Below are 26623 nucleotides of genomic sequence, written 5' to 3'. Positions count from 1 at the left end.
AAAAAAGAATACAGATGTACGCTAAAAATCCTTTAAAAAAATTTTAAATTAAATCGTAGCGTTGTGACGTCGATGATCAGAAATCCGATGGAAATCCGAGGAAAAGAGAAAAACTTAAGTAATACACATATTCAAATGCGCCTTATACGAGATCGCGGTAAAGAGTATGAATCAACCGTACTTTCCTATACTTTCTAGACTCGAATTCGCGTACGCAAGCATCAAGTAGGACAAAAGAACGGGGCGGGAGGGTTGACGAAGTGTAAACAGGCGCGAGACCGCGAGAGTGAACTTTTGAACGGGCGCGTCGTGATGGTCGTGCATCGTGCGTCGTCGTCGTCGCGATCGCGCGTCCGCCCGGTCCGCCGTCTCGGCGGCGCCGCGACATGACGGGCGCGTCGCGCCGCGCGCGACGGATTTGTGCGCAGTAGCGCGCGCGCGGTCGAGCGTCGAGCGGAGCGTCGAGGTCGAGCGGAGCGTCGAGCGGAGTGCCGAGGTAGGGGTCCCGCGGGGGCGAAGGTGAGCCTTTGGAGCATTGGAGATTGGAGCTTGGGAGCCTTGGTATAAGCCGCGCGCACGCACGGTGGTCGCTCGTCGTGGCTCGTCGGAGTTGGCTCCGATGATTGATGCCACGGTCAGCTGTGTGCTGCTACACTGCTACTCTGTGCGCGCTCACGACAAGGCACGCCGAGGTGGCCGAGGTGACCGAGAGAGATGTGCGAGGTTTGCTGAGGGACGACACGCGACGCAACACGCTGCTGATTACGCGCGCGGCCGATTATATCGACGTCGTGGCCGTCGTGCGTGAGGGGAGGCGTGTATTATTCGGCGCGACACCGCCAAGATGGTAGAGCCTATCTTCGACTACCAGTTCCGGCTGATCCTGATCGGCGACAGCACGGTCGGCAAGAGCTCCCTCCTCAAGTACTTCACCGACGGCAAGTTCGCGGAGGTACATTGATACGAGGCCTATAGCCTATATAGCCTATAGCTTAGCCGTCCTCTCGGACGAGGTGTCCCGCGCGCTGGCTGGGAATTGCCTGCGCAATATCTTTCCCCTGTTTACACCCTGTCCCGTCACTCCCGTCCAGTCTCGTCACGCGCGAACGTCGCGATCAGTCGCGATTTCACGCGACGCACTCGCGGCCGAACGTCCGACCCCAAGGTCCACCGAGTTTCGCGCCGAGCGCTCTCGCTGGACCGCTCCGAATGTCGCGGTCGCCTCCACGAAGGCTCGGCGATTTAATTAGGTTAGGCGAGGTTTCACGCGTCGAGGCAGCTCCGACGTATATCAGAATGTATATTTAGCGATCTACGTAACTCTCTCTCTCTCTCTCTCTCTTTGTCCTCTTCTAGGATTGGATAGATAAAGATTGACCTCGACCAAACTCCGATTAACTTATTGGGTAACGCTTGTATTATTTTATTAATACGGATGGAATTGTTGAACTTTTCGTTGCTTGACACGTGGGAAGAATGATGAAATCAGGGACATTATGGGGTAAATCCTGCTGCGAGAATTTTTGTTGATTAAATTGGTTGTTGATTAAATTAATCGGAGTTTGCTCTAAGTCATTTTCTGTATCTATACCTTTCAGTTACACATCGCTGCTAATTGATTTATAAATTATTCGGATAGCTATTGATCTATTATATTAAAATATTATCGTTCAACTCGATCGAGTTGTTATACTTTTACATAATTGCAATGACGATATATCTGTTCTTTGCACTGTTATACTTAAAATAAGTATATAATTAGATGTTAGAAAAGAAAAAAAGACAAAAGTTGGGCTGCAAGAAACAAATACAATATTGCAATAAAATGTTTAAAATTGATACAGTAACAAAATTCAATATTTAAGGTTGATTGTCGATAAATTTGATATTATGATCTTTTCTGAGATTAGAAAGCTTTATCGTTATGAAAAAAAATAGATAATAAAATAGATAATAAAATAGAATGACTCTTATCAATACGTTCTGATGGTTTCTCGATTAGGAAGGTAACATGAAAAGAAAGAAAAGATATCCTTGTTTTTTTAATAATGTGTACAATTTCAGCTTTCAGATCCAACCGTTGGTGTGGATTTTTTTGCACGCTTAATAGAAGTTAAAGATGGTACAAGGATAAAGTTACAATTATGGGATACAGCTGGTCAAGAGAGATTTAGGTATGTAAACATGTTGAAACATATATTTTTGCAAAAATTTATAATTATTCGCTATGTATTCTGCATTATAATTTTTTTCTTTGTTGATTCTTACGAGATCACTTTGTTATCAAATCTTTTTCTTGATTCACAGGTCAATTACAAAGTCTTACTACAGAAATTCTGTAGGCGCGCTCCTTGTGTATGACGTTTGTAATAGAGCAAGCTTCGAGCATATTCCCCAATGGATGATGGAGGCTCGCAGACATATCGAGCCTCATCGCCCGGTATTTGCTCTGGTAGGCTGTAAATTGGATCTAGTAACTAATGGTGGTAGACGGGAGGTCTCGAAGGAGGAAGCCAGAGCGTTTGCCGACGAGCACGGTGTACACCATATTGAAACCAGTGCGAAGACCGGTGTAAATGTTGAAGAAGCATTTCGAACGGTTACGCAGGAAGTTTATAACAGGATACAAACCGGCGAATACAAGGTAGAAGATGGATGGGACGGCATTAAAACTGGATTTGCTAGGCCTGGTGGGTTAGATTTTAATCTAGTCGAAGCGGAACCGGCGAAAAGTTCGTGTTGTTAGGTCGTTGATTTATTTTTAAAATGTCAAAGGAGATTTAAGAATGCAGATGGAATAGTTATTTCAGGAGAATATATTACATATATAATTTTATCAACGTGCATATATAAGCATATTGTAATATATACTTATACTCCCTTATGTATTACATGTTATTCAGGCTATAAAGTTATTTATTACATTAATATAGATTATTGTACATTGTACACACACACAATCTTTTTTACTTATGTGACGAATAACTTCCTACTGCATTCTTGTTTTAAGGGAAAGACTAACAATTTTATTGAAAATTATGGTTACACATCTGGGCTAGACGTTTTTGTATATAGCTTGCATAAACATCAGGTGGCTAATAAAATTCATATAATTTTCTAGAGTGATGATTATACAATAATAGAGAGAGAATGAACAGACTTTTCTCTAAAATTCTAAATATAAGTATCCTAAAAACATTGATCCTCTACAGACTGTAAATTGAGAAAACACTTATGTAGGCACACATTTCATGCCCACTAAATATGCGCGTATCTTGTCCATTATTTGAAACTGTTGTGCCAAGTTTATACTCTAAAGTTAAACATCCTAAAGTGATAATAATTGGAATAGCCTTTTCCTTCATCTAGTTTGAAAGTACTTCTGACAAATATCATACGTATATGCGAGAACACGAAATATCGACAAATTTAGGATTGCGTCTGTTGCCTAATCAATTTTAGCAAAGTCTAAAGTAATATATAAATTATATCATTGCCTATAATCACATTTATGGTTTTTTAGCGACATACATAAGAAACATTCTTGAATTACAAATAATTCCCGATTTGCCAAAACAATCACATCTTTAATTAATTGCATCTAATATTTCCTCGTAGGCACATTGAATTTCGACATTTGCAAGATTATGCCAACTCTGTAAATATTATGAATTTTATTGGTCATCTGATACATTAGTAATATAACATTGCAACATATATAAGCGTGGATTTAGGATTGTTTCTGTTAAAAAAAATAAAAAAACAAGATACATGCAACATTGTATAAAGCATTTTAAATCCATAAAATACATTCACAATCGGGATTTATTTTGTCCAACAAATCAATAATATTGTTCAATAAAAAAACGGCTGTACTGCTGTTGAATTAATTTTTTCTGTGAGATAATAAAAATTTATTTCTACATGACCGTATGAGATTTTTATTTATAATACAAAGCATTATCTTGTGTGGAGTAGGACTGGTAAAACTGGTACTAGACGATAAAACATAAAATTGTATATGTACAAAACAAGAGCAGAAACACATTTTCTACCACTTCTTCACAAGATCCTGATGATATCAGGATTTGTGAAAATATTGAAATACACTTGTAATATACGTAGTATATGCATTGTTGATGTTAGTGTAATATTATAAAATCTCGCTTGCTCTTTGTATATTATATAAACAATTTAAACATAACCAAAGTATAGGACATATAATATATATATGTATGTATAATATATATTATATATTTTAGATTTTTTGGAATATATGCAGGTGGGATTTTTTATAAACTGATATGCTATTTTGAATACATTTTCTTTTATCTGGAATACTTTATACTCTGTAAGTTTCATAAATATGAAATAATTTTTAAACTTTTACAGTACAATCTATACAAAAAATCAACAAATGTATAATTTGTTTAATTCGAAAATGTTATGCATACACAGAAGTATATCTTTAGATTTAATGTTAATATATACACAATGTATAATATTTTAGGTAAATTTTCACAGTCTGTAAGTAGTAAGAAATTAAATTACACAAATATCTTTCTTTGTTACGTTTTATACTCATCAGCTGTGGTATAACGAATAAAAATTTGTAGATGGTTTTATAAGTACATGAAATTACGGAGAAAAGCTTGCAACATTGTTAATAAAACAATTAATACAATCGCATGAAAGTATCAAAAAAATTTCTTTCTTTTGTATATTAGATAATAGGTATCCTTATCTGAACATAAAGAAAAAAGCAATTATGTAAACTTTCCTAAGAGAAGTCACACGACTGTATTTTATACATAATGTCAATAGAAAGTTAAACTTTATAAAAAATGAAAACTAAAGTATTTTTTCTCTTTCTCTCTTCATATATTACTTTATTATATTCTAAAGATTTATTTTGTGCATTTTATATTTATGTGTCTTGATTTACTACATAATTAAACATATAACGCAAGAATATCTAAAAAAGATTTATTTACACGTTGTACATTTCTTACAAATACATGGTAAATACTGAATATAGCTGCCTCCCGTCTGATTCCTTTGAAATTTTCAAATTTTAAAGGAATTTGTCGCTTATTATAATTAATATATAACTTAAATATCACGATGTCGGTAAGTAAGAAAATGATCATTGAAACGATAATTTATGGATTATATATTTCGCTTCTAAATACTCTGCATTTATGCTTTCTACTATTCTCTGCTCTAACAAAGATTATAATTTAAAATATAATTATGTGGAACATAATATGATCTAATTTAAGTAAGAAATGAAATAGGTACTATATGTAGATTCGTAAATGATCATTTTCTTACTTACCGACATCGTGATATTTTATAAAATTAAAAATAAACGGAACATGAGCGACGATTTTCCTTCTTAGGATTTTTTTTACAACCTAAATTACACAAAATTTGAAAATTTTAAAGGAATCGGAGGGCGGCCGTTATATGCTCAATATTTATAAATATTAATATATTAATTAATATAATATTACATTATTATTAGAAATAGAATATTGTAATGTTATTAAAATGATTTACTACAATTGAGGTTTAACAACTCATATTTTCTAATAACAGTAATAGCTAAATATTATTACTAGTTGAATTTTTCATTATAATATTTTCACTATATTGATCTATCCTTTTGCGTATACATAATGCATATACAGATATACGGATATATGTATATCTATAAAGCATAAAAAAGAGCTATTGAAATAGGATGTATACATACGTGAAATATTTAAAAAGAAAAGTCTCTTGCAAAGATATTTTATTTGTTTTTAACTGTATCCCCAAAAATAACACATTAAAAATGAAATTCTTTTCTACCATTTATAGAAGAAGAATTATATACCTAAGGAAGGTTTTAAAATCACATAAAACAAAAATAAAGACGACACTTGCATAACGTTCTCTGTTTAAATTTTCGAAAAGCATACGCGCGCGTTGGATTAAGTAATTTTATAATATACAAGAGCAGATCCACTTATATATTATCCACAGCACTCCAATAGAGATGATAGCTCTCACCATTATGACAAACAGATACACTCTAAAATAACAGAATAAATATATTAATATGTTTATACATATCTTAATTATTTCGATTATGCCTCTTAAACAGTAAATTATGAAAAATCTATTTTCTTAATTAATATATATTGAAACTTATGTATATATCCGCGATATCTTTCTTCTTTTAAGATTCCTGAGTACTCGTCGCGACCATGTTAAATCGTGACATCAGAGGCAAGAAATGACACGTTAAGAATTCTTGCATGCTATTTTTAAATAAAGAAATACAGATAAAAAAAAAGCACTTCAGATCGCAGAAGCATACTTATAAAATTTTACGAAAACTATTCTTTTTCCTTGACAATTAATAAACAAGCTTATGTGCAGGCGCATGATTAGGTTTCGTATTATATTCATTTTATAGCTTTAACATTTTACTACAACTATTTTATTACATCTTACCTAATAACTTTATGTCACACAAATAAAAATACTTATATTTAAATAAAAAATATTTGTTTATAATATACTTTTACTTATACCTTTTCTTATGCGCTCTGGCTGCATCCAATCGATTCATGTCTTCGTGAAGAAGAAATTTTTTGACACCAATTACACAATTTCTTTATATAGAATCGTAAAACATTTATTGTAAATTACATTTATTTTAAATATATTTAGATATTTAGAATCAGAAACATAAAATACTTACGTCAAATACTCCTTAATATTGAAATCGGAATAATCGAAAGAAAACAAATCTCTGTTGTCAGGTGGTATTGAGGATATTAAAGCCAAGCTATTTGTATTGCTGAATTTCCAATCATTACATGCGAAATATCCCACAGCACGATTAGCCACATACAGATTTCTCTGCAGCCGTACTAGACTAATTTACACATTGTTTATTAATCCAAAACGGTTCAGTTATAACAATAAATCTTCAACTATACCACTAAATCTATAAATTGAGAATTCTCAATAAAACAAGCAAAAAATTCCAAATACACTTTTTAAGAACCAATCAACATCGCAGAAAAGGGTCAACAATACATTCGATTTGATTTAACATGGCTTTTTTTTAAGTGGAAAAAAATAAAAATAAAAATAGATATAATAAATATATATAATTGTATATAAAAATTTTTTTTAGACAAAAATGTTGTTTATTTATATGTAGAGAAAAGAGATGGATAAACAAATAAAGAGAAAGGTAGAGACATAGAAAGAATATAGATAAAGTATTCAAGAATAATTTATAATAAAAAAAAAGTTTCTTTAAAGAAAGTATACTATTTCAATTTGCGGAGTATCTAAATCTTATCAATTTGATCAAATGTATGAATAATTTGCTTTTGCTGAACTAGTTGAATTTTTAATTTAAGACTTACATAGGTCGACGTCCAGAGAAATTTAAAATCATATCTATTAACGTAGCTGGCAAGATATGCAATAACATCGTCAATAAGTAGAACAGAGTAAAATTATCAATAAATGTTACGCTAGGAATCCAGACATTTCCTTCTAAAGGCACTTCATCTACAACCACAAAACAAATTAACCCAATACTTTGGTAGGTCATGGGTTTCTGGCTTGTACAGTTTGAGACAAAAATGGAACCTGCTGAAAAGCTAAAAGTGAATAAGAGTAAAGTTAATTAATAAATAAAATGTAAACAATAACAGGTAAATAATAATTTACACAAAGTTACGTAAGATCTAAATCAACCCAGCCAGCACCATGTCCAAAATCGGACATAAGACGTCTTTTAGCCATCATTTCGTAAGACGTCTAAAAGATGTCTTTTAGATGGCTTATGTCCCGATTTTGGACATGGTGCGTGCTATCTGGGAAGTTTCAGAAACGAGACGAAATTTTGAATTGTGCGATATTCAAAATATTATTAACAAATTTCAATTTAACATGTTTCGGCAAATTATTGAATTTTGTATTTAAAAAATACAAATATTTAATAAAATTCATATTAAATTATTTAAAAAATTCTTAATCTTATTTTATACCAAAAAAGTCATAGATAAAGGACGATGAGTAAAATATACCGATTTCTGACTAAAAAATGTAACGTAAAGTTATACATATAATCTTATGTTTTTTGGGTCCTTAAATACAATAGCACTTTTATCCATCTAAACCCATAGAAAAGTGGTCAAAATTGACGTCAAAGGGGTCAAAATGAGTTATTTTTAATAGTGATTCGATTAGTAACGATTTTATTCCAATTTTACCCATCGTCCTTTATTTGATATTAAAACAATATTAGGTATTTGAGGTGCAATCATTTTGAGGAAAAGCAAAGAAAACATATAATAAACATACGGATAACAAGAATCTAAATAGAAGTGAAAATTATTACAAATATTGAGAAAAGATTATATATATCTTTAAAAAATTATGTAGGGTGAATATTGCATAATCTGAACCCATCTGCACCTAAAGGCTCGAACCCGCGTGACAAACATATTCCTCTTTAAATGTAACAAAATAGATTAAAGAGATAACATCCATACAATCATGTTGTAAACATAGATAGTTTCAAATAAAGAAAAAAAAACTGTTGCGTTTACAAATTAATACAGTTACAAACGCATGCATAATATATTATACATATTAATTAATGGTCATACGTGGTAACTCCAATCTTCCAAGATACGACTAATATAGCGTTGATGACAATGTCCACTGGTACTATATCTTCAATAACATCTTTATTACCATAGGCTACTCGTATTATTCCTTTTCCGCCACCAATAGTAAGTCCTATTGGACCATAAATATTATCTACCCACCCTGGAAATGGTTCTTCCATCGATGGATACACTAAAATATAAGATACATTTGTCTATTATTGTTATATTATTACTTAAATCTCGTAATATTATTAAATTATTACTTGCACATAAATTATCAACCGAAATAAAGAAGGAGGAAAAGGCAGTAAAATTCTATAAACATATTTTTAAATTCTATCTAATCTATCTAATCTAATTCTATCTGATGTAATATTTCTATAAATAATATATTTAATAGAATACAGGGTGTCCAGCAATTTTTGAAAGCCAATGTGCGCGTGGAAAGCGGTAGACTGGATTCGGTACAGACATGTAAAATGGCTTATTTGTTAGATCTCTTAACAACGATGAGCATCATCTGATAGCAAGAAGTAATATCACGCAGCGAACGGCGAGCGACGCGTGACGTACAATGCCGTGGCTAAGAGATCTAACAAGTAAGTCATTTTATATACATGCCTATACCGAGTTCGGCTTACTTACTGCTTTCCACGCGCACATTGTTTCAGACAGTTTAACTAATTATTCAATAACTATAGCAAATTTTGCAAAATGGTACATGACATTTCCTTTTAATTTAAGCCAATCCACTTTCACACTATGGCTATGTCAAAAATTGCCGGACACCCTGTATTCTATTAAATATTTTATTTTGAAATACTGTAACACAAAATAACGAATACAAATATTTAGCATACACAATAATAAGGTATTAAAACAAAAATTTAGTTTCAATACTTATTGTTAAGAAAAATAAGGCTACGTACCCATGGAAGGTCTTACAATCGCGCAAGGAAAGGAGAAAGAATAATCCTGTATTACACTTTCCGCTAGGTTCTTCGAAAAAATATACGTGTTCGGAGCGTAATCCAAACATCTATACATAATTTCAAATGTACACAAAATTAAAAATTTGGATATTATTTTATTAGAAGTACGATGAATAAAAGAATTGTTTTTAAAACACAAATAAATAACTATAATAATATAATATAGTAATAAAATAATAGTTCTAAGAAAACATCTATAATTATATAAATTTTATAAACACGATTATTCTTTTTAGCTTATTACTTACTTAGCTGTAAAAATGTTTAAAGTATGTTCATCCAATGACTCGGCCACATCTATCATTTTCCGCCAATCAGCTATAGGTGGGTACATTTTTTCTTCAATGAATGGATTATTCACGTGTGTGAACGCTGTACTGACATACACTAATGCCTTTAATAAAAAAGAGGAATTTTTTTTTAATTTCCTGCAGTTTATAAAAGTTTGTATAATAACAAGATATATTTAATTTATACTATAGATACTGATACATTATGATATTTCAATCATGTCCACATTCTTCCAAATTTATTCTGTTTAAATTGTTATTAAATTTAAAAATACGTCATAATAAATATTTGGAAGAAAATTTATGACTGAGATAAGTAACGTTGTGTGTATAACATTACATAAAATGTATCACGTAGTGCAATGAATTACGTGAAATTATTCATGAATACAAATGCACGCGATTTCTGTTACTCTGTTTGAGTGAAATTACTTACTTTTAAATTCTTCATACTTTGAGCTAAAATACAAATGTCTCTTGTTGCTCTAGTGTTTGAAAGTATAGCATGTTTTAAACTGTCATTGAATCTCACACTTGCCGCTCCATGTATTATTATAGTCACTCTTTCAATCAACATTTGTCTGTCCGCATCCGACAAACCTAATTCCTTCTCACTAACATTGCCAGAAATCGGAATTAACTTCTCGAAAATAGAAAATCGTTCTTCGCGCAGTCTTTCATATAACTAAAATAAAGGAATGTTATGATTTATAAAAACGTTTTTGTTAGAATAATTACAATAATTTCTAATTCTACATTTTGAATAAATTTATAATATAAAGACAAAATGTGTACTTAATGGCATTCACAACATTTTACTCTAAATGCATTTCAATCTTTTATTACATACTATTCACAAAATGTTAATGTCCAAAATAGCTTTCTTTAATAATGACGTTACAATAGCCCTTAGAAAAAAGTTCTTTTTACTATACATTTTAAGTGCTATATTAAGTGATGTAACATCTTAAAAATCTAAAAATCTCTTAAAGAATTGTGCGTTGTTACAAAAATTTTCTCTTTCTATATCTATCTTACCGGTAAGTTTAATATTTCTTTGAGCCTTTCCTTGATAGTAAATCCCTTTTTTGGACGCATCAGTAAGAATATTTCACGAATATCTGGACAAGATCGCAATACTTTTTCGATAAACACTTTACCCAGAAATCCTGTCGCGCCTGTCAACAATATACTTTGTCCAGCGTAAAATGCAGGAATCGACTTGGCCGGATCAGTTGTCATCTTTATTATTTTTAAAACAAAACTAACATGAGCAATAACAACTTAGCAACTCAACGCAAAGCGAAGATATTGAAACATTTCGAATCGTTTAACGCTTTTATTATGTCGACAAAAAATGCAGGTAAAACTGGAATAAATATTTATAACTATTTATACAATATGATGGAAGCAGGAAATGATCGTACGGCGTAAAGTTGAAAGAGCAAACGTTATATAAGGTAATATAGGGGACGGGGGGTAGTCCACACATATGTCGAGATACACAGAAGGGCATATTAGAATGTTTAAACGATGGCCATATATAGATACGGGGTATACTTGAATTTCAATAATGTCCGAGGCTACCCCCCGCGTTCCCCTACATCTGTTTCATACCAAATATAGCAGAAAAGATGGGATATGATGCAATATGTAAAATATGTACATTATTGTTTTATATCCCCCGATAAGAAATGATTTATAAAATTACATAACGAAATCTGAATGAAATTTGGAATTCTGCAATTATGTCTCAATATTTGGAACAATAAGTGTTTGTAGAAATTTAGACTTTTCATGAAATATTGATAAATATTGCACAATTTATTTCTAAATAGTATTTCAGCAAAACAGTAGCGTTATGGCTTATGGCGAATCATAGCACCTTAGAGGAATATTTGTAAAATTAAATTTGAAAAGAAATTACGTAATAATTGAGAAATATATTTGAGTTTTATTACGTGTTACTCCTGTATACCTATACGTCGCAATATCTCCGCTCGTAGGGCACGTAGCGGAAAATATTATAGGAGATACCCCCCCCCCCCCCCAATTCGACCCCAAGCTATCGATCAAGCCTACTTAGAACTTGATCCGTTCACTCGTTATCGAGATCTCAACATCTCGAGTATTCGCAACCCGTCGCGTCGCGTAAAAGAGTCACGGTCGGTCTCGCTCCGCGTGTACTTGGCGCGAGACACTACCGTGTCTCTTGATTACGTACAGCATATTCTATGTTTGCTGAATCGCCATTAGATAACATCCTTCCTCGTACGTAAAATGTGATAAACGGTGGTATATGTGACTGTTATATATATGTATGTATATCGGTGTTTACTGGGATGATTTTGCTTCTAAATGTCGAAATAATTGTGCGTAAATTGTACTCAAAATTAAATTTATCAACTTTTGAGCAAATATTATTCAGAAATTTCCTGTCGACAAAAACCGATGCGTTATGTGGCAAATTATCTTATTGTTAGTGCAATTATTGTGCAATTCCTCTCAATTGAGTGATGCAATTATTGTACAATATTTGCGCAATTTTCCTATCAAAGTCTTTGTGTCATTATATTTAATTATATTTATTTGCAGTACATACTGTTCTTGAAAATTTATATATAGTTAGATTTTAAATATATAATTAAATATAAATGGAATTAGAATAGGAATTAGAACAGAATAGGAAATTAAATACAGAGAGAGGAGAGAGAGAGAGTAACTATTTATATACATGATTATAGTACTTACGTATTACTCTTATGTACAAATTGAATTATAATCATTTTATCTCTAAAACTATTTGTTCTATAGGAAACAGGAAATGATGTGCAGGAAATAATGTAAGGTTGAAAGAGCAAGCATTCAATATATGCAATAATATGCGTTTGCTTCGCAATATGGCAGTGATGTAAAAATATATTACAATGTATCTTATATTGCATTAGATTAAAGATGTAATGCAATATATATTACTTTGCATTTTTTAGATGAAAGATATAATGTAATGTATTTTACACATGCCATTAAATTAAATATGTAATGCAATTATTTATTACTTTTAAACAAAACTAACATGAATAGTAAAACTACACTTTAATAATCTAGCAATGCAAAACGTAGGAATCGTTATCTCCTTTGTTATATGTACTAATAGAGTAAATTGAAAAATGTAGAGACCAAATAAATTATTTAAGATCGACTACTACTTACGTAAGAATTGAATTATAATTGTATTATGGTCAATATATAATCTATGGAACTATCTGCGCTTTGAAAGACACGAAATGATATGCGAATAACGTTGAAAGATCAAACATACAATACATGCAATAATATACATACTGCTTCATAACATGACAGTAGAGATATAATGAAAATATAAATTATATTTGATATTTCCTTTTATATTTTTATGTCATGTCACTGCATTTTTTATAACTAATCTGCGCGCAGCGCATACTGTTTATAAAGATTAAAATATAATATTATAATGTTAGATACCTAGAGAAAGACAGATAGGGGAGACCGGAGGTAAATACTGTAAATAGCCCACATTTCAGAATTTCTTGCCTTGGTACCGGGAATTAAATAAGTTTTTACTTCAACTTAGGAGAACTTAATTAGCCGTCGGGCTACTATCATAGTCGGTATGTACCTATACGTTTGCTTGGTCACTCCATTACGTGTTAAAATTTCAAAATTGAAAATGGAGGATTTGAAATGGCGGATCAAATTCTTTAAAAATTATTCAAATCATGGAAGTGGGTATATGTGTAGGTTTTTGTAGTCACTATTATTTTGTTCTCAAGTGATAAATCAAAAAACCTAAACGTACTCACTTTCACGATTAGAATAATTGTTTAAAAAAATTTTAGTAACAAATAATTGGAGATGTATGACTGATGGACACTGCGATAAATAATGTTTCGACCACTTTTTTTCAAAAAAAATCTTTCCTGACTGGGACTTCTGTTGGCAATCCGCATGTCCGGTTACCATTGGCGATCCGTAGTTTTGCCACTTTGGCGCTGCGTTCTGCCTACCAGATAGCGCTCTTACTATATATTGATAACAAACAATACTTATCGTGCTAGTACCGTGCTAGCACTGTCTGCTTATCAATATAAAAGTGACACAGAGACAGCATAGTTTTTGCATGACATGCTGAGCACAGCGTGCGCTATCGTGCTAGCACGCTTGGTTATCGGGGTATATTAATTAATATAATATTATTACATTATTATTAGAAATAGAATATTTTAATGTTATTAAAATGATTTACTACCCTGGTAACACAATCTGATAGTTCAGATACGTCCCGAAGAAGTGCGCAAGAAAACAGTCCAAAATTGCGACAGAAGTGCGCAAGAATTGCGACAGTTTTATATATAAAATTTCACAGTAGCTTCTTACAGCAGACTGCTGCAATAGTACAGTAAGTACTCGTTCAATCACAGATATTATGTACTTCTGTCGCAATTTTGGACTGTTTTCTTGCGCACTTCTTCGGGATGTATCTGAACTATCAGATTGTGTTACCAGGGACAATTGAGGTTTAACAACTCATATTTTCTAATAACAGTAATAACTAAATATTATTACCAGTTGAATTTTTCATTATAATATTTTCACTATATTGATCTATCCTTTTGCGTATACATAATACATATACAGATATACGGATATATGTATATCTATAAAGCATAAAGATGAGCTATTGAAATAGGAAACATTTAAAAAGAAAAGTCTCTTGCAAAAATATTTTATTTGTTTTTAACTGTATCCCCAAAAATAACACATTAAAAATGAAATTCGTTTCTACCATTTAGAAAAAGAATTATATACCTAAGGAAGGTTTTAAAATCATATAAAGCAAAAATAAAGACTACATTTGCATAACGTTCTCTGTTTAAATTTTCGAAAAGCATACGCGCGAGTTGGATTAAGCAATTTTATAATATACAAGAGCAGATCCACTTATATATTATCCACAGCACTCCAATAGAGATGATAGCTCTCACCATTATGACAAACAGATACACTCTAAAATAACAGAATAAATATATTAATATGTTTATACATATCTTAATTATTTCGATTATGCCTCTTAAACAGTAAATTATGAAAAATCTATTTTCTTAATTAATATATACTGAAACTTATGTATATATCCGCGATATCTTTCTTCTTTTAAGATTCCTGAGTACTCGTCGCGACCATGTTAAATCGTGACATCAGAGGCAAGAAATGACACGTTGAGAATTCTTGCATGCCATTTTTAAATAAAGAAATTCAGATAAAAAAAGCACTTCAGCTCGCAGAAGCATACTTATAAAATTTTACGAAAACTATTCTTTTTCCTTGAATTAATAAACAAGCATATGTGCAGGCGCATGATTAGGTTTCGTATTATATTCATTTTATAGCTTTAACATTTTACTACAACTATTTTATTACATCTTACCTAATAACTAGTTTATGTCACACAAATATAAATACTTATATTTAAATAAAAAATATTGGTTTATAATATACTTTTACTTATACCTTTTCTTATGCGCTTTGGCTGCATCCAATCGATTCATGTCTTCGTGAAGAAGAAATTTTTTGCCACCGATTGTACAATTTCTTTATATAGAATCGTAAAACATTTATTGTAAATTACATTTATTTTAAATATATTTAGATATTTAGAATCAGAAACATAAAATACTTACATGAAATACTCCTTAATATTGAAATCGGAATAATCGAAAGAAAACATATATCTGTCGTCAGGTGGTATTGAGGATGTTAAAGCCAAGCTATTTGTATTGCTGAATTTCCAATCATTACATGCGAAATATCCCACAGCACGACTGACCACATACAGATTTCTCTGCAGCCGTACTAGACTAATTTACACATTATTTATTAAACGGTCCAAAACGGTTTAGTTATAACAATAAATCTTCAACTATACCACTAAATCTATAAATTGAGAATTCTCAATAAAACAAGCAAAAAATTCCAAATACACTTTTTAAGAACCAATCAACATCGCAGAAAAGGGTCAACAATACATTCGATTTGATTTAACATGGCTTTTTTTTAAGTGGAAAAAAATAAAAATAAAAATAGATATAATAAATATATATAATTGTATATAAAAATTTTTTTTAGACAAAAATGTTGTTTATTTATATGTAGAGAAAAGAGATGGATAAACAAATAAAGAGAAAGGTAGAGACATAGAAAGAATATAGATAAAGTATTCAAGAATAATTTATAATAAAAAAAAAGTTTCTTTAAAGAAAGTATACTATTTCAATTTGCGGAGTATCTAAATCTTATCAATTTGATCAAATGTATGAATAATTTGCTTTTGCTGAACTAGTTGAATTTTTAATTTAAGACTTACATAGGTCGACGTCCAGAGAAATTTAAAATCATATCTATTAACGTAGCTGGCAAGATATGCAATAACATCGTCAATAAGTAGAACAGAGTAAAATTATCAATAAATGTTACGCTAGGAATCCAGACATTTCCTTCTAAAGGCACTTCATCTCCAACCACAAAACAAATTAACCCAATACTTTGGTAGGTCATGGGTTTCTGGCTTGTACAGTTTGAGACAAAAATGGAACCTGCTGAAAAGCTAAAAGTAAATAAGAATATAAGTTATTTAATAAATAAAATGTAAACAATAACAGGTTAATAATAATTTACACAAAGTTACGTAAGATCTAAATCAACCCAGACAGCACCATGTCCAAAATCGGACATAAGACGTCTTTTAGCCATCATTTCGTAAGACGTCTAAAAGATGTCTTTTAGATGGCTTATGTCCCGATTTTGGACATGCGTGCTATCTGGGAAGTTTCAGAAACGAGACGAAATTTTGAATTGTGGGATATTCAAAATATTATTAACGAATTTCAATTTAACATGTTTCGGCAAATTATTGAATTTTGTATTTAAAAAATACAAATATTTAATAAAATTCCTATTAAATTATTTAAAAAATTCTTAATCTTATTTTATACCAAAAAAGTCATAGATAAAGGATGATGAGTAAAATAGACCGATTTCTGACTAAAAAATGTAACGTAAAGTTATATATGTAATTTTATGTTTTTTGGGTCCTTAAATACAATAGCATTTTTATCCATCTAAACCCATGGAAAAGTGGTCAAAATTGACGTCAAAGGGGTCAAAATAAGTTATTTTTAATAGTGATTCGATTAGTAACGATTTTATTCCAATTTTACCCATCGTCCTTTATTTGATATTAAAACAATATTAGGTATTTGAGGTGCAATCATTTTGAGAAAAAGCAAAGAAAACATATAATAAACATACGGATAACAAGAATCTAAACAGAAGTGAAAATTATTACGAATATTGAGAAAAGGTTATATATATATTTTAAAAAATTCATGCTTTTTATTAAAAAAAGGGCTGATATTATTATAATACTGTTGTGTAAACTTCCTTATAGTTTTTAAGTGTGCAAGTAGAAACTTAATTGCACATTGCTTCCTCATAGTTCTTAAGTGTGCAAGTAGAAGTAATTATTAGTATTTTTTTTTTGGCTTCCTCATAGAGGAAGCTTTGTGAACGAAGGTTTCTACTTGCACATTTAAATAGTATAAGGAAGCAATGTGTAGGTTTCTACTTGCACACTTAAAAACTATAAGGAAGCAATGTGCAGGTTTCTACTTGCAAACCTAAAAATAATTTGCATACTTAAAAATTGAAACAAACCAATGTGCAAGTTTCTATTTGCACACCTAAAAACTATATGAAAGCAATGTGTAAGTTTCTACTTGTACACTTGAGAATTATGAAGAAGCAATGTGCAAGTTTCTACTTGCACACCATGATGAAGCATGGTGTGCAAGTACCACCAAATGACATATGTCACCAAATGACATATGATATGTGAAACTATCAACTTATGAAGTTGTCTTTTTTATAGACTAAATTTTTGATCGATTGAATTTAAAATTGCGCATAATTTCGTACAATAAAAAAGAAATAAAGGATTAAGAGATCGTAATAATTCGTAAGTTCCTTACGAGCATTCTGCGAGTATTCTGCGCTCATACTTTGGACTTTTTGAGAGAATAGGTTGCCTCTATCGTGTTTTATTAAATGCGTTTTGTAGACAGTTTTATCGTGATAGTAAGAGAAACGGGGAACGGATTTTTTAAAATTTCAGTAAACTTGGTTGTTTTTTTTTACAGAAATCAGTAACCCCTTTATTATTAACAATTTTTATATAAAAATTTCAGTAAACTTGGTTGTTTCTTTTTTTAACAAAAATCGGTAATCCCTTTATTATTAACAATTTTTAATAATTATATTATATTCTTCAGTCTTTTCTACCCCTATTTCATATATAATTTTTTAAAATTTGGTTGATTAGTTCTTGAGTTATAGAAATTTCAGTAAACTTGGTTGTTTTTTTTAACAAAAATTGGTAACCCCTTTATTATTAACAATTTTTAATAATTCTATTATATTCTTCAGTCTTTTCTACCCCTATTTCATATATATCTGGTTAAGATTTGGTTGATTAGTTCTGGAGTTATAGAAATTTCGGTAAATTTGGCACAGACATACACACACACATACATACATACCGACATTTTTTTTTAGGCGATATTTCGACGTTTTACAACAATATGAACATATTGGCAGAAAAAACTAAAAAACCAATCTTTTCTTTGGTTTCTTCTACCCCTATTTCATATATAATTTTTTTAAATTTGGTTGACTAGATCCAACTTTATACGCAATCAAAGGTTCATATACGAATTTACGAAAACAAAGCTTCCTCCATGAGGAAGCAAAATATGTAGAGTAAATATTGCATAAGCTGAACCCATCTGCACCTAAAGGCTCGAACCCGCGTGACAAACATATTCAGCTCTTTAAGGTAGTTCTCCGGTTTTTGTACTAGAGAAAATCGATTTTCTCTAGATTTTCTTGAAACTGTGAATATACGTTAATTTAGGTGTGCTTTATGCGTGGTCTAAACTTCAGTACCTCTTGCGGTATAAAAAATCAAGATACTGAGCCTCAAAGTTTCAACTTCTTTCACTAAATTTTGGTAAAAATTGAAACTTTGGAGGCTCAGTATCTCGATTTTTATAGTGTCTGCTACAGTAGAGTATCTGCAGTACCTCTTGCGGGATAAAAATCGAGATACTGAGCCTCCAAAGTTTCAATTTTTACCAAAATTTAGTAAAAGAAGTTGAAACTTTGAGGCTCAGTATCTTGATTTTTTATACCGCAAAAGGTACTGAAGTTTAGACCACGCATAAAGCACACCTAAATTAACGTATATTCATAGTTTCAAGAAAATCTAGAGAAAATCGATTTTCTCTAGTACAAGGACCGGAGAACTACCTTAAACAAAATAGATTAAAGAGATAACATCCACACGATCATGTTGTAAACATAGATAGTTCCAAATAAAGAAAAAAACTGTTGCGTTCACAAATTAATACAGTTACAAACGCATGCATATATTATACATATTAATTAATGGTCATACGTGGTAACTCCAATCTTCCAAGATACGACTAATATAGCTTTGATGACAATGTCCACTGGTACTATATCTTCAATAGTATCTTTATTACCATAGATTACTCGTATTATTCCTTTTCCGACACCAATACTAAGTCCTATTGGACCATAAATATTATCTACCCACCCTGGAAATGGTTCTTCCAGCGATGGACACACTAAAATATGATATACATTTGTCTATTATTGTTATATTAATACTTAAATCTCGTAATATTATTAAATTAATACTTGCACATAAATTATCAACCGAAATAAAGAAGGAGGAAAAGGCTGTAAAATCCTATAAACATATTTTTCAATTCTATCTAATCTATCTAATCTATCTAATCTAATTCTATCTGATGTAATATTTCTATAAATACAATATTTAATAGAATACAAAGTATCCAGCAATTTGTGACAAAGTCGAAGTGTGAAGGTGGATTGGCTCAAATTGAAAAGAAAAGTCATGTACCATTTTGCAAAATTCAAAATAAAATGTCGTATAGTGACAGAAACTTTTCTTTTAACTAATGATACGTGACTTTGATTTACTTCTCAAGCTGAAGAACATTAATACGATATTTTGAAACGCTCGAAAATTTACTTGCCACCTCTTGAATCAGAGTTTTCTCTTTTTTTATTGTAATACTTGTTTGATTAAAATAAAACTTTGGGAAAAGTACCTATGTCATATAAGAGATATTTTGTGATAACTTTTCCATTGTTTTTTTCGCTATAAATACATAAACGGAACGCATTGCCAACTTGCCTCTTGTGCCAACGAGCCCCGGTCTCCCCTATAGTTACTGAATAATTAATTAAACTGTCTGAGCCAATGTGCGCGTGGAAAGCGGTAGACTGGATTCGGTATAAACATGTAAAATGGCTTACTTGTTAGATCTCTTAACAACGATGAGCATCATCTGATAGCGAGAAGTAATTTCACGCATCGAACGGCGAGCGACGCGTGACGTACAATGCCGTGGCTAAGAGATCTAACAAGTAAGTCATTTTATATACATGGCAATACCGAGTTTGGCTTACCTACTGCTTTCCACGCGAACATTGCTTCAGACAGTTTAACTAATTATTGAATAACCATAGCAAATTTTGCAAAATGGTACATGACATTTCCTTTTAATTTAAGAAATCCAATCCACTTTCACACTACGGCTATGTCAAAAATTGCCGGACACCCTGTATTCTATTAAATATTTTATTAAATATTTTATACTGTAACACAAAATAACGAATACAAATATTTAGCATACACAATAATAAGGCGTTAAAACAAAAATTTAGTTCTAATACTTATTTTTTTTGTTAGGAAAAATAAGGCTACGTACCCATGGAAGGTCTTACAATCGCGCAAGGAAAGGAGAAAGAATAATCCTGTATTACACTTTCCGCTAGGTTCTTCGAAAAAATATACGTGTTCGGAGCGTAATCCAAACATCTATGCATAATTTCAAATGTACACAAAATTAAAAATTTGGATATTATTTTATTAGAAGTACGACGAATAAAAGAATAGTTCTTAAAACACAAATAGATAACTATAATAATATAAATATAATAGTAAAGGCTCATAAGATTCTAAATCAATCAAAGAAAGATGGAGCGTGGAGCCGTAACAAGGTGTTGGTGTTCATATATTCTATACTTCCGTAAAGAATTAACGAATTGTAATGTACATACTGTACATATACATATATTCCAATTTAATAAACTGCGCGCCGCAAATTTGTCGGACTTGAAACACAGCTATCTTGGAAAATTAATACCCTTCCCTACCCCGGAATTAAATCTAACCGATAATAATATAATAATATAATATAATATAATAATAAAACAATAGTTCTAAGAAAACATCTATAATTATATAAATTTTATAAACATCACGATTATTGTTTTTAGCTTATTACTTACTTAGCTGTAAAAATGTTTAAAGTATGTTCATCCAATGACTCCGCAATCTCTATCATTTTCCGCCAATCAGCTATAGGTGGGTACATTTTTTCTTCAATGAATGGATTATTCACGTGTGTGAACGCTGTACTGACATACACTAATGCCTTTAATAAAAAAGAGGATTTTTTTTTAATTTCCTGCAGTTTATAAAAGTTTGTATAATAACAAGATATATTTAATTTATACTATAGATACTGATACATTATGATATTTCAATCATGTCCACATTCTTCCAAATTTATTCTGTTTAAATTGTTATAAAATTTAAAAATACGTCATAATAAATATTTGGGAGAAAATTTATGACTGAGATAAGTAACGTTGTGTGTATAACATTACATAAAATGTATCACGTAGTGCAATGAATTACGTGAAATTATTCATGAATACAAATGCACGCGATTTCTGTTACTCTGTTTGAGTGAAATTACTTACTTTTAAATTCTTCATACTTTGAGCTAAAATACAAATGTCTCTTGTTGCTCTAGTGTTTGAAAGTATAGCATGTTTTAAACTGTCATTAAATCTCACACTTGCCGCTCCATGTATTATTATAGTCACTCTTTCAATCAACATTTGTCTGTCCGCATCCGACAAACCTAATTCCTTCTCACTAACATTGCCAGAAATCGGAATTAACTTCTCGAAAATAGAAAATCGTTCTTGGCGCAGTCTTTCATATAACTAAAATAAAGGAATGTTATGATTCATAAAGACGTTTTTGTTAGAATAATTACAATAATTTCTAATTCTACATTTTGAATAAATTTATAATATAAGGACAAAATGTGTACTTAATGGCATTCACAACATTTTACTTTAAATGCATTCCAATCTTTTATTACATACTATTCACAAAATGTTAATGTCCAAAATAGCATTCTTTAATAATGACGTTACAATAGCCCTTAGAAAAAAGATCTTTTTACTATATACATTTTAAGTGCTATATTAAGTGATGTAACATCTTAAAAATCTAAAAATCTCTTAAAAAATTGTGCGTTGTTACAAAAATTTTCTCTTTCTATATCTATCTTACCGGTAAGTTTAATATTTCTTTGAGCCTTTCCTTGATAGTAAATCCCTTTTTTGGACGCATCAGTAAGAATATTTCACGAACATCTGGACAAGATCGCAATACTTTTTCGATAAACACTTTACCCAGAAATCCTGTCGCGCCTGTCAACAATATACTTTGTCCAGCGTAAAATGCAGGAATCGACTTGGCCGGATCAATTGTCATCTTTATTATTTTTAAAACAAAGCTAATATGAGCAATAACAACTTAGCAACGTAACGCAAAGTGAAGATATTGAAACACTTCGAATCGCTTTTATTATGTCGACAGAAAAATGCAGGTAAAATTTAAATAAATTTTTATAACTATTTATACAACATGATAGAAGCAGGAAATGATGTGCAGTGTGAGTTGAAAAAGCAAACGTTATATAAGGTAATATAGGGGAACGGGGGGTAGCCCCGGACATTATTGAAATTCAAGTATACCGCGTATCTACACTGTTGAGAGCTGAAAAATAGTAATAATTACTGTATTTTTGCTTACTCTCAACTTTTAGTCTTTCTTACAGTAACCATTACGCACTACTACAGTAAACATTTTCCCAGTAACTAGTACGGATTTCACAGTAATCATTACGATAAAGACCAGTAATGATTCCGGTGCAATATTTTAACGGAAAAAAAGAATTTTTTTCTTTTTTATTTTCAAATAGTTCTTATTTTTTTCTAATATTTTTATAGTTTAATTTATATTCGTGGTTTCGCATATATTCTATTTTATTAATTAAAATTACGCACTGTTTTACAATTTTTGAAAACAGACTGACGGGATTTGAACCTAAGATACTAACGCTGAGCTAACAATCTATTCTACAGTAACTATTATAAATCTCATATATCTCTGAAATGCTCTGAATTCGCGCGATAGAACGAATATGGAGAGCCAACAGTAATGGTTACTGAATCGCACATGATTGAATAATGAAACTTCTCAGTAATGATTTCTTTTTTATTATTTCTTTCAGACAGTATCGCTTACGATCTTAATCTTTAGATATTACTGTGGTTTTTAGCAGACATTACTTTTTTTTAAGTAAGCATCTGTGTATTGAGATTACTTAAAAGTTGAGAATGAACGAAAATTCAGAGACTATTACTGTTTTTCGATTCTCAGTGTATGGCCATGGCATTGTTTAAGGGGGTAGTCCTCTAAATAATTTTTTAAAAAGAAAAAGATGGACGAAGCCCTCCACGTCAACCTCGAAGGGATGCTGTATGGGCCAGGCATGTATGGACTAGAGGTATGTTGAACTAAACTGCAAAAAATGTAATCCGAAACTTCAAACGCGTTTTTCTCGAAACGGTGTTTTTGAAATCAGTGGCCGGCATAACGTTTTATCGACACGTACGATTTTGATCGGACTTTGCGTTTCGCATTCTCAATTGAATTATCTAGTCCCCTACGTAGCCGTTTTTGGATCCCTTGAAAAATCTGTGCTCGGTGCACGTTTCTGTGCCGATTTTAGGCTGAAAAATAACGTTTTTTTTTAAACGTTTTTTTAACACGTCATCATTTTTTATTTTGTTTTTTTTTCTTTTCTCCTACGTAGGGGACTGGATTTAGCATTTGACAATAACTTAAAAACATTTATTTTGTTGCAGGACCAATCGGAAGACCCCCAGGCCGGCCACCGAAAATGGGCGTTTCCAGGACAAGGGGTGCTTTCACCTCGTGCAGCGGTCACGGGAAGCGGCCGATGGAGTAAAAAAAAATTATGCCCGAAAGCTATTTATATGATTAATAAATGGATACACTCAAATTTGTCATTCCCTTTTATTTTAGTATTAAAAAAAAATTCCGAAAAACACCTATTTTTCAGCCATATTTAGAGGACTACCCCCTTAAACATTCTGCATATGTCGAGATACACAGAGTGTCGAGATATTAGAATGTTTAAACAATGGCCATATATAGATACGCGGTATACTTAAATTTCAATAATGTCCAGGGCTATACCCACTGTCCGGGGCTACCCCCCGTTCCCCTACATCTGTTTTATACCAAATATAGCAGAAAAGATGGGATATGATGCAATATGTAAAATATGTACATTATTGTTTTATATCCCCCGATAAGAAATGATTTATAAAATTACATAACAAAATCTGAATGAAATTTGGAATTCTGCAATTATGTCTCAATATTTGGAACAATAAGTGTTTGTAGAAATTTAGACTTTTCATGAAATATTGATAAATATTGCACAATTTATTTCTAAACAGTATTTCAGCAAAACAGTAGCGTTATAGCTTATGGCGAATCATAGCTTCTTAGAGGAATATTTGTAAAATTAAATTTGAAAAGAAATTACGTAATAATTGAGAAATATATTTGAGTTCTAATACGTGTTACTCCTGTATACCTATATTACGTACAGCATATTCTATGTTTGCTGAATCGCCATTAGATAACATCCTTCCTCGTACGTAAAATATGATAAACGGTGGTTATGTGACTGTTATATATATGTATGTATATCGGTGTTTAATGGGATAATTTTGCTTCTAAATGTCGAAATAATTGTGCGTAATTAGTACTCAAAATTTATCAACTTTTGAGCAAATATTATTCAGAAATTTCCTGTCGACAAAAACCGATGCGTTATGTGGCAAATTATCTTATTGTTAGTGCAATTATTGTGCAATTCCTCTCAATTGAGTGATGCAATTATTGTACAATATTTGCGCAATTTTCCTATCAAAGTCTTTGATGGGAATATAACTGACGCAGTGGGTTTACATATGCAACTAACGGTTTATTACAAACAGATTACAGAACTTGCAACGCTCGAACGATATATGTATCTCGTGTGGCGACTCACTCGAGACTGACTATGTGACAAGGTTACAGGCGTCAACAGCCCACGAATACGTGTTGATATATCGCGCTACCGGCTCGATAATAGTTACTTCGCATCTCTAACAGTCTTTGTGTCATTATATTTAATTATATTTATTTGCAGTACATACTGTTCTTGAAAATTTATATATAGTTAGATTTTAAATATATAATTAAATATAAATGGAATTAGAATAGGAATTAGAACAGAATAGGAAATTAAATACAGAGAGAGGAGAGAGAGAGTAACTATTTATATACATGATTATAGTACTTACGTATTACTCTTATGTACGAATTGAATTATAATCATTTTATCTCTAAAACTATTTGTTCTATAGGAAACAGGAAATGATGTGCAGGAAATAATGTAAGGTTGAAAGAGCAAGCATTCAATATATGCAATAATATGCATTTGTTTCGTAATATGGCAGTGATGTAAAAATATATTACAATGTATCTTATATTGCATTAGATTAAAGATGTAATGTAATATATATTATTTTGTATTTTTTAGATGAAAGATATAATGTAACGTATTTTACACATTCCATTAAATTAAATATGTAATGCAATTATTTATTACTTTTAAACAAAACTAACGTGAATAGTAAACCTATACTTTAATAATCTAGCAATGCAAAACGTAGGAATCGTTATCTCCTTTGTTATATGTACTAATAGAGTAAATAAAAAAATGTAAAGACCAAATAAATTATTTAAGATCGACTACTACTTACGTAAGAATTGAATTATTATTGTCTTATGATCAATCAAATCTATGGAACTATCTGCGTTTTGAAAGACACGAAATGATATGCAGAATAACGTTGAAAGATCAAAACAATACATGCAATAATATACATACTGCTTCATAACATGACAGTAGAGATATAATGTAAATATAAATTATATTTGATATTTCCTTTTATATTTTTATGTCATGTCACTGCATTTTTTATAACTAATCTGCAGGCAGAGCATACTGTTTATAAAGATTAAAATATAATATTATAATGTTAGATACCTAGAGAAAGACAGATAGGGGAGACCGTGGATAAATACTGTAAATAGCCCACATTTCAGAATTTCTTGCCTTGGTACCGGGATTTAGTTACCCAGTAGCGTAGGGTAACAAATATGTGTGTAATATATAGAAATTTGATACTTGATACAGGTTTCAATTATCAT

General features: G+C 31.2%; 3 protein-coding genes and 1 long non-coding RNA gene across 7 annotated transcripts; 2 read left to right on the top strand and 2 right to left on the bottom strand.

Annotated features, from left to right (window-relative positions):
* The first annotated feature begins 222 nt into the window (after positions 1–222).
* LOC139772246 (ras-related protein Rab-39B-like) lies at positions 223–3928 on the top strand. The gene is made up of 3 exons (XM_071705774.1): positions 223–952; positions 2065–2174; positions 2308–3928. Exons 1-3 carry the CDS (start codon positions 845–847, stop codon positions 2744–2746), a joined length of 657 nt encoding a protein of 218 aa, XP_071561875.1. The 5' UTR covers positions 223–844; the 3' UTR covers positions 2747–3928.
* Positions 3929–4972: 1044 nt separating this feature from the next.
* Positions 4973–11313, bottom strand: LOC139772243 (fatty acyl-CoA reductase 1-like). Of its 2 annotated transcripts, none has more exons than XM_071705761.1 (9): positions 11011–11312; positions 10409–10657; positions 9931–10076; positions 9620–9729; positions 8688–8880; positions 7434–7673; positions 6755–6931; positions 6585–6665; positions 4973–6079 (listed from the first exon to the last, which is right to left on the bottom strand). In XM_071705761.1, the coding sequence occupies exons 1-9, from the start codon at positions 11212–11214 to the stop codon at positions 5989–5991; spliced, it is 1491 nt and encodes a 496-aa protein (XP_071561862.1). In that variant the 5' UTR covers positions 11215–11312; the 3' UTR covers positions 4973–5988. The 2 variants fall into 2 exon arrangements, with proteins under 2 accessions (XP_071561862.1, XP_071561863.1); XM_071705762.1 differs by lacking the exon at positions 4973–6079 and adding an exon at positions 6115–6308 and having other exon boundaries at positions 11011–11313.
* Positions 11314–14721: 3408 nt separating this feature from the next.
* On the bottom strand, positions 14722–26622 carry LOC139772242 (fatty acyl-CoA reductase 1-like). Of its 3 annotated transcripts, none has more exons than XM_071705758.1 (10): positions 26460–26622; positions 22553–22756; positions 21949–22197; positions 21472–21617; positions 20889–20998; positions 19523–19715; positions 16376–16615; positions 15693–15869; positions 15523–15603; positions 14722–15018 (listed from the first exon to the last, which is right to left on the bottom strand). In XM_071705758.1, exons 2-10 carry the CDS (start codon positions 22754–22756, stop codon positions 14928–14930), a joined length of 1491 nt encoding a protein of 496 aa, XP_071561859.1. In that variant the 5' UTR covers positions 26460–26622; the 3' UTR covers positions 14722–14927. The 3 variants fall into 3 exon arrangements, with proteins under 3 accessions (XP_071561859.1, XP_071561860.1, XP_071561858.1); XM_071705759.1 differs by lacking the exon at positions 26460–26622 and adding an exon at positions 25347–25364; XM_071705757.1 differs by lacking the exon at positions 26460–26622 and adding an exon at positions 24970–25076.
* Positions 23714–24353, top strand: LOC139772248 (uncharacterized). The gene is made up of 2 exons (XR_011718091.1): positions 23714–23834; positions 24196–24353. It is a non-coding gene; the product is annotated as an uncharacterized lncRNA (long non-coding RNA).
* Position 26623: the final 1 nt, after the last annotated feature.

The sequence above is a fragment of the Temnothorax nylanderi genome, unplaced genomic scaffold (genome assembly GCF_030848795.1).
Source record: "Temnothorax nylanderi isolate EJ_2023f unplaced genomic scaffold, tnyl_v1.0 TNYL_tig0047_pilon, whole genome shotgun sequence".
In the NCBI taxonomy this organism is placed as follows: domain Eukaryota; kingdom Metazoa; phylum Arthropoda; class Insecta; order Hymenoptera; family Formicidae; genus Temnothorax; species Temnothorax nylanderi.
The sequence above is the reverse complement of the archived record's forward strand: the minus strand, read 5'-3'. Positions and strand labels throughout refer to the sequence as shown.

What these genes read in the sequence shown, in the direction of transcription:
- LOC139772242 (XM_071705757.1), bottom strand. Translation starts at nt 25,008, where the DNA reads ATGTTATCTAATGGCGATTCAGCAAACATAGAATATGCT. An exon ending in AAGAAATATTAAACTTACCG is followed by an intron (nt 22,198 to 22,552) that starts GTAAGATAGATA and finishes CCTTTATTTTAG; the next exon opens with TTATATGAAAGACTGCGCCA. An exon ending in GCCAAAGCGCATAAGAAAAG is followed by an intron (nt 15,019 to 15,522) that starts GTATAAGTAAAA and finishes CTGTTATTTTAG; the next exon opens with AGTGTATCTGTTTGTCATAA.
- LOC139772243 (XM_071705761.1), bottom strand. Translation starts at nt 11,214, where the DNA reads ATGACAACTGATCCGGCCAAGTCGATTCCTGCATTTTACGCTGGACAA. An exon ending in TGGAAGATTGGAGTTACCAC is followed by an intron (nt 7,674 to 8,687) that starts GTATGACCATTA and finishes ATTCACTTTTAG; the next exon opens with CTTTTCAGCAGGTTCCATTT. An exon ending in TTCTCTGGACGTCGACCTAT is followed by an intron (nt 6,932 to 7,433) that starts GTAAGTCTTAAA and finishes TGTGTAAATTAG; the next exon opens with TCTAGTACGGCTGCAGAGAA.
- LOC139772246 (XM_071705774.1), top strand. Translation starts at nt 845, where the DNA reads ATGGTAGAGCCTATCTTCGACTACCAGTTCCGGCTGATCCTGATCGGC. An exon ending in CCGACGGCAAGTTCGCGGAG is followed by an intron (nt 953 to 2,064) that starts GTACATTGATAC and finishes GTACAATTTCAG; the next exon opens with CTTTCAGATCCAACCGTTGG. An exon ending in GCTGGTCAAGAGAGATTTAG is followed by an intron (nt 2,175 to 2,307) that starts GTATGTAAACAT and finishes CTTGATTCACAG; the next exon opens with GTCAATTACAAAGTCTTACT.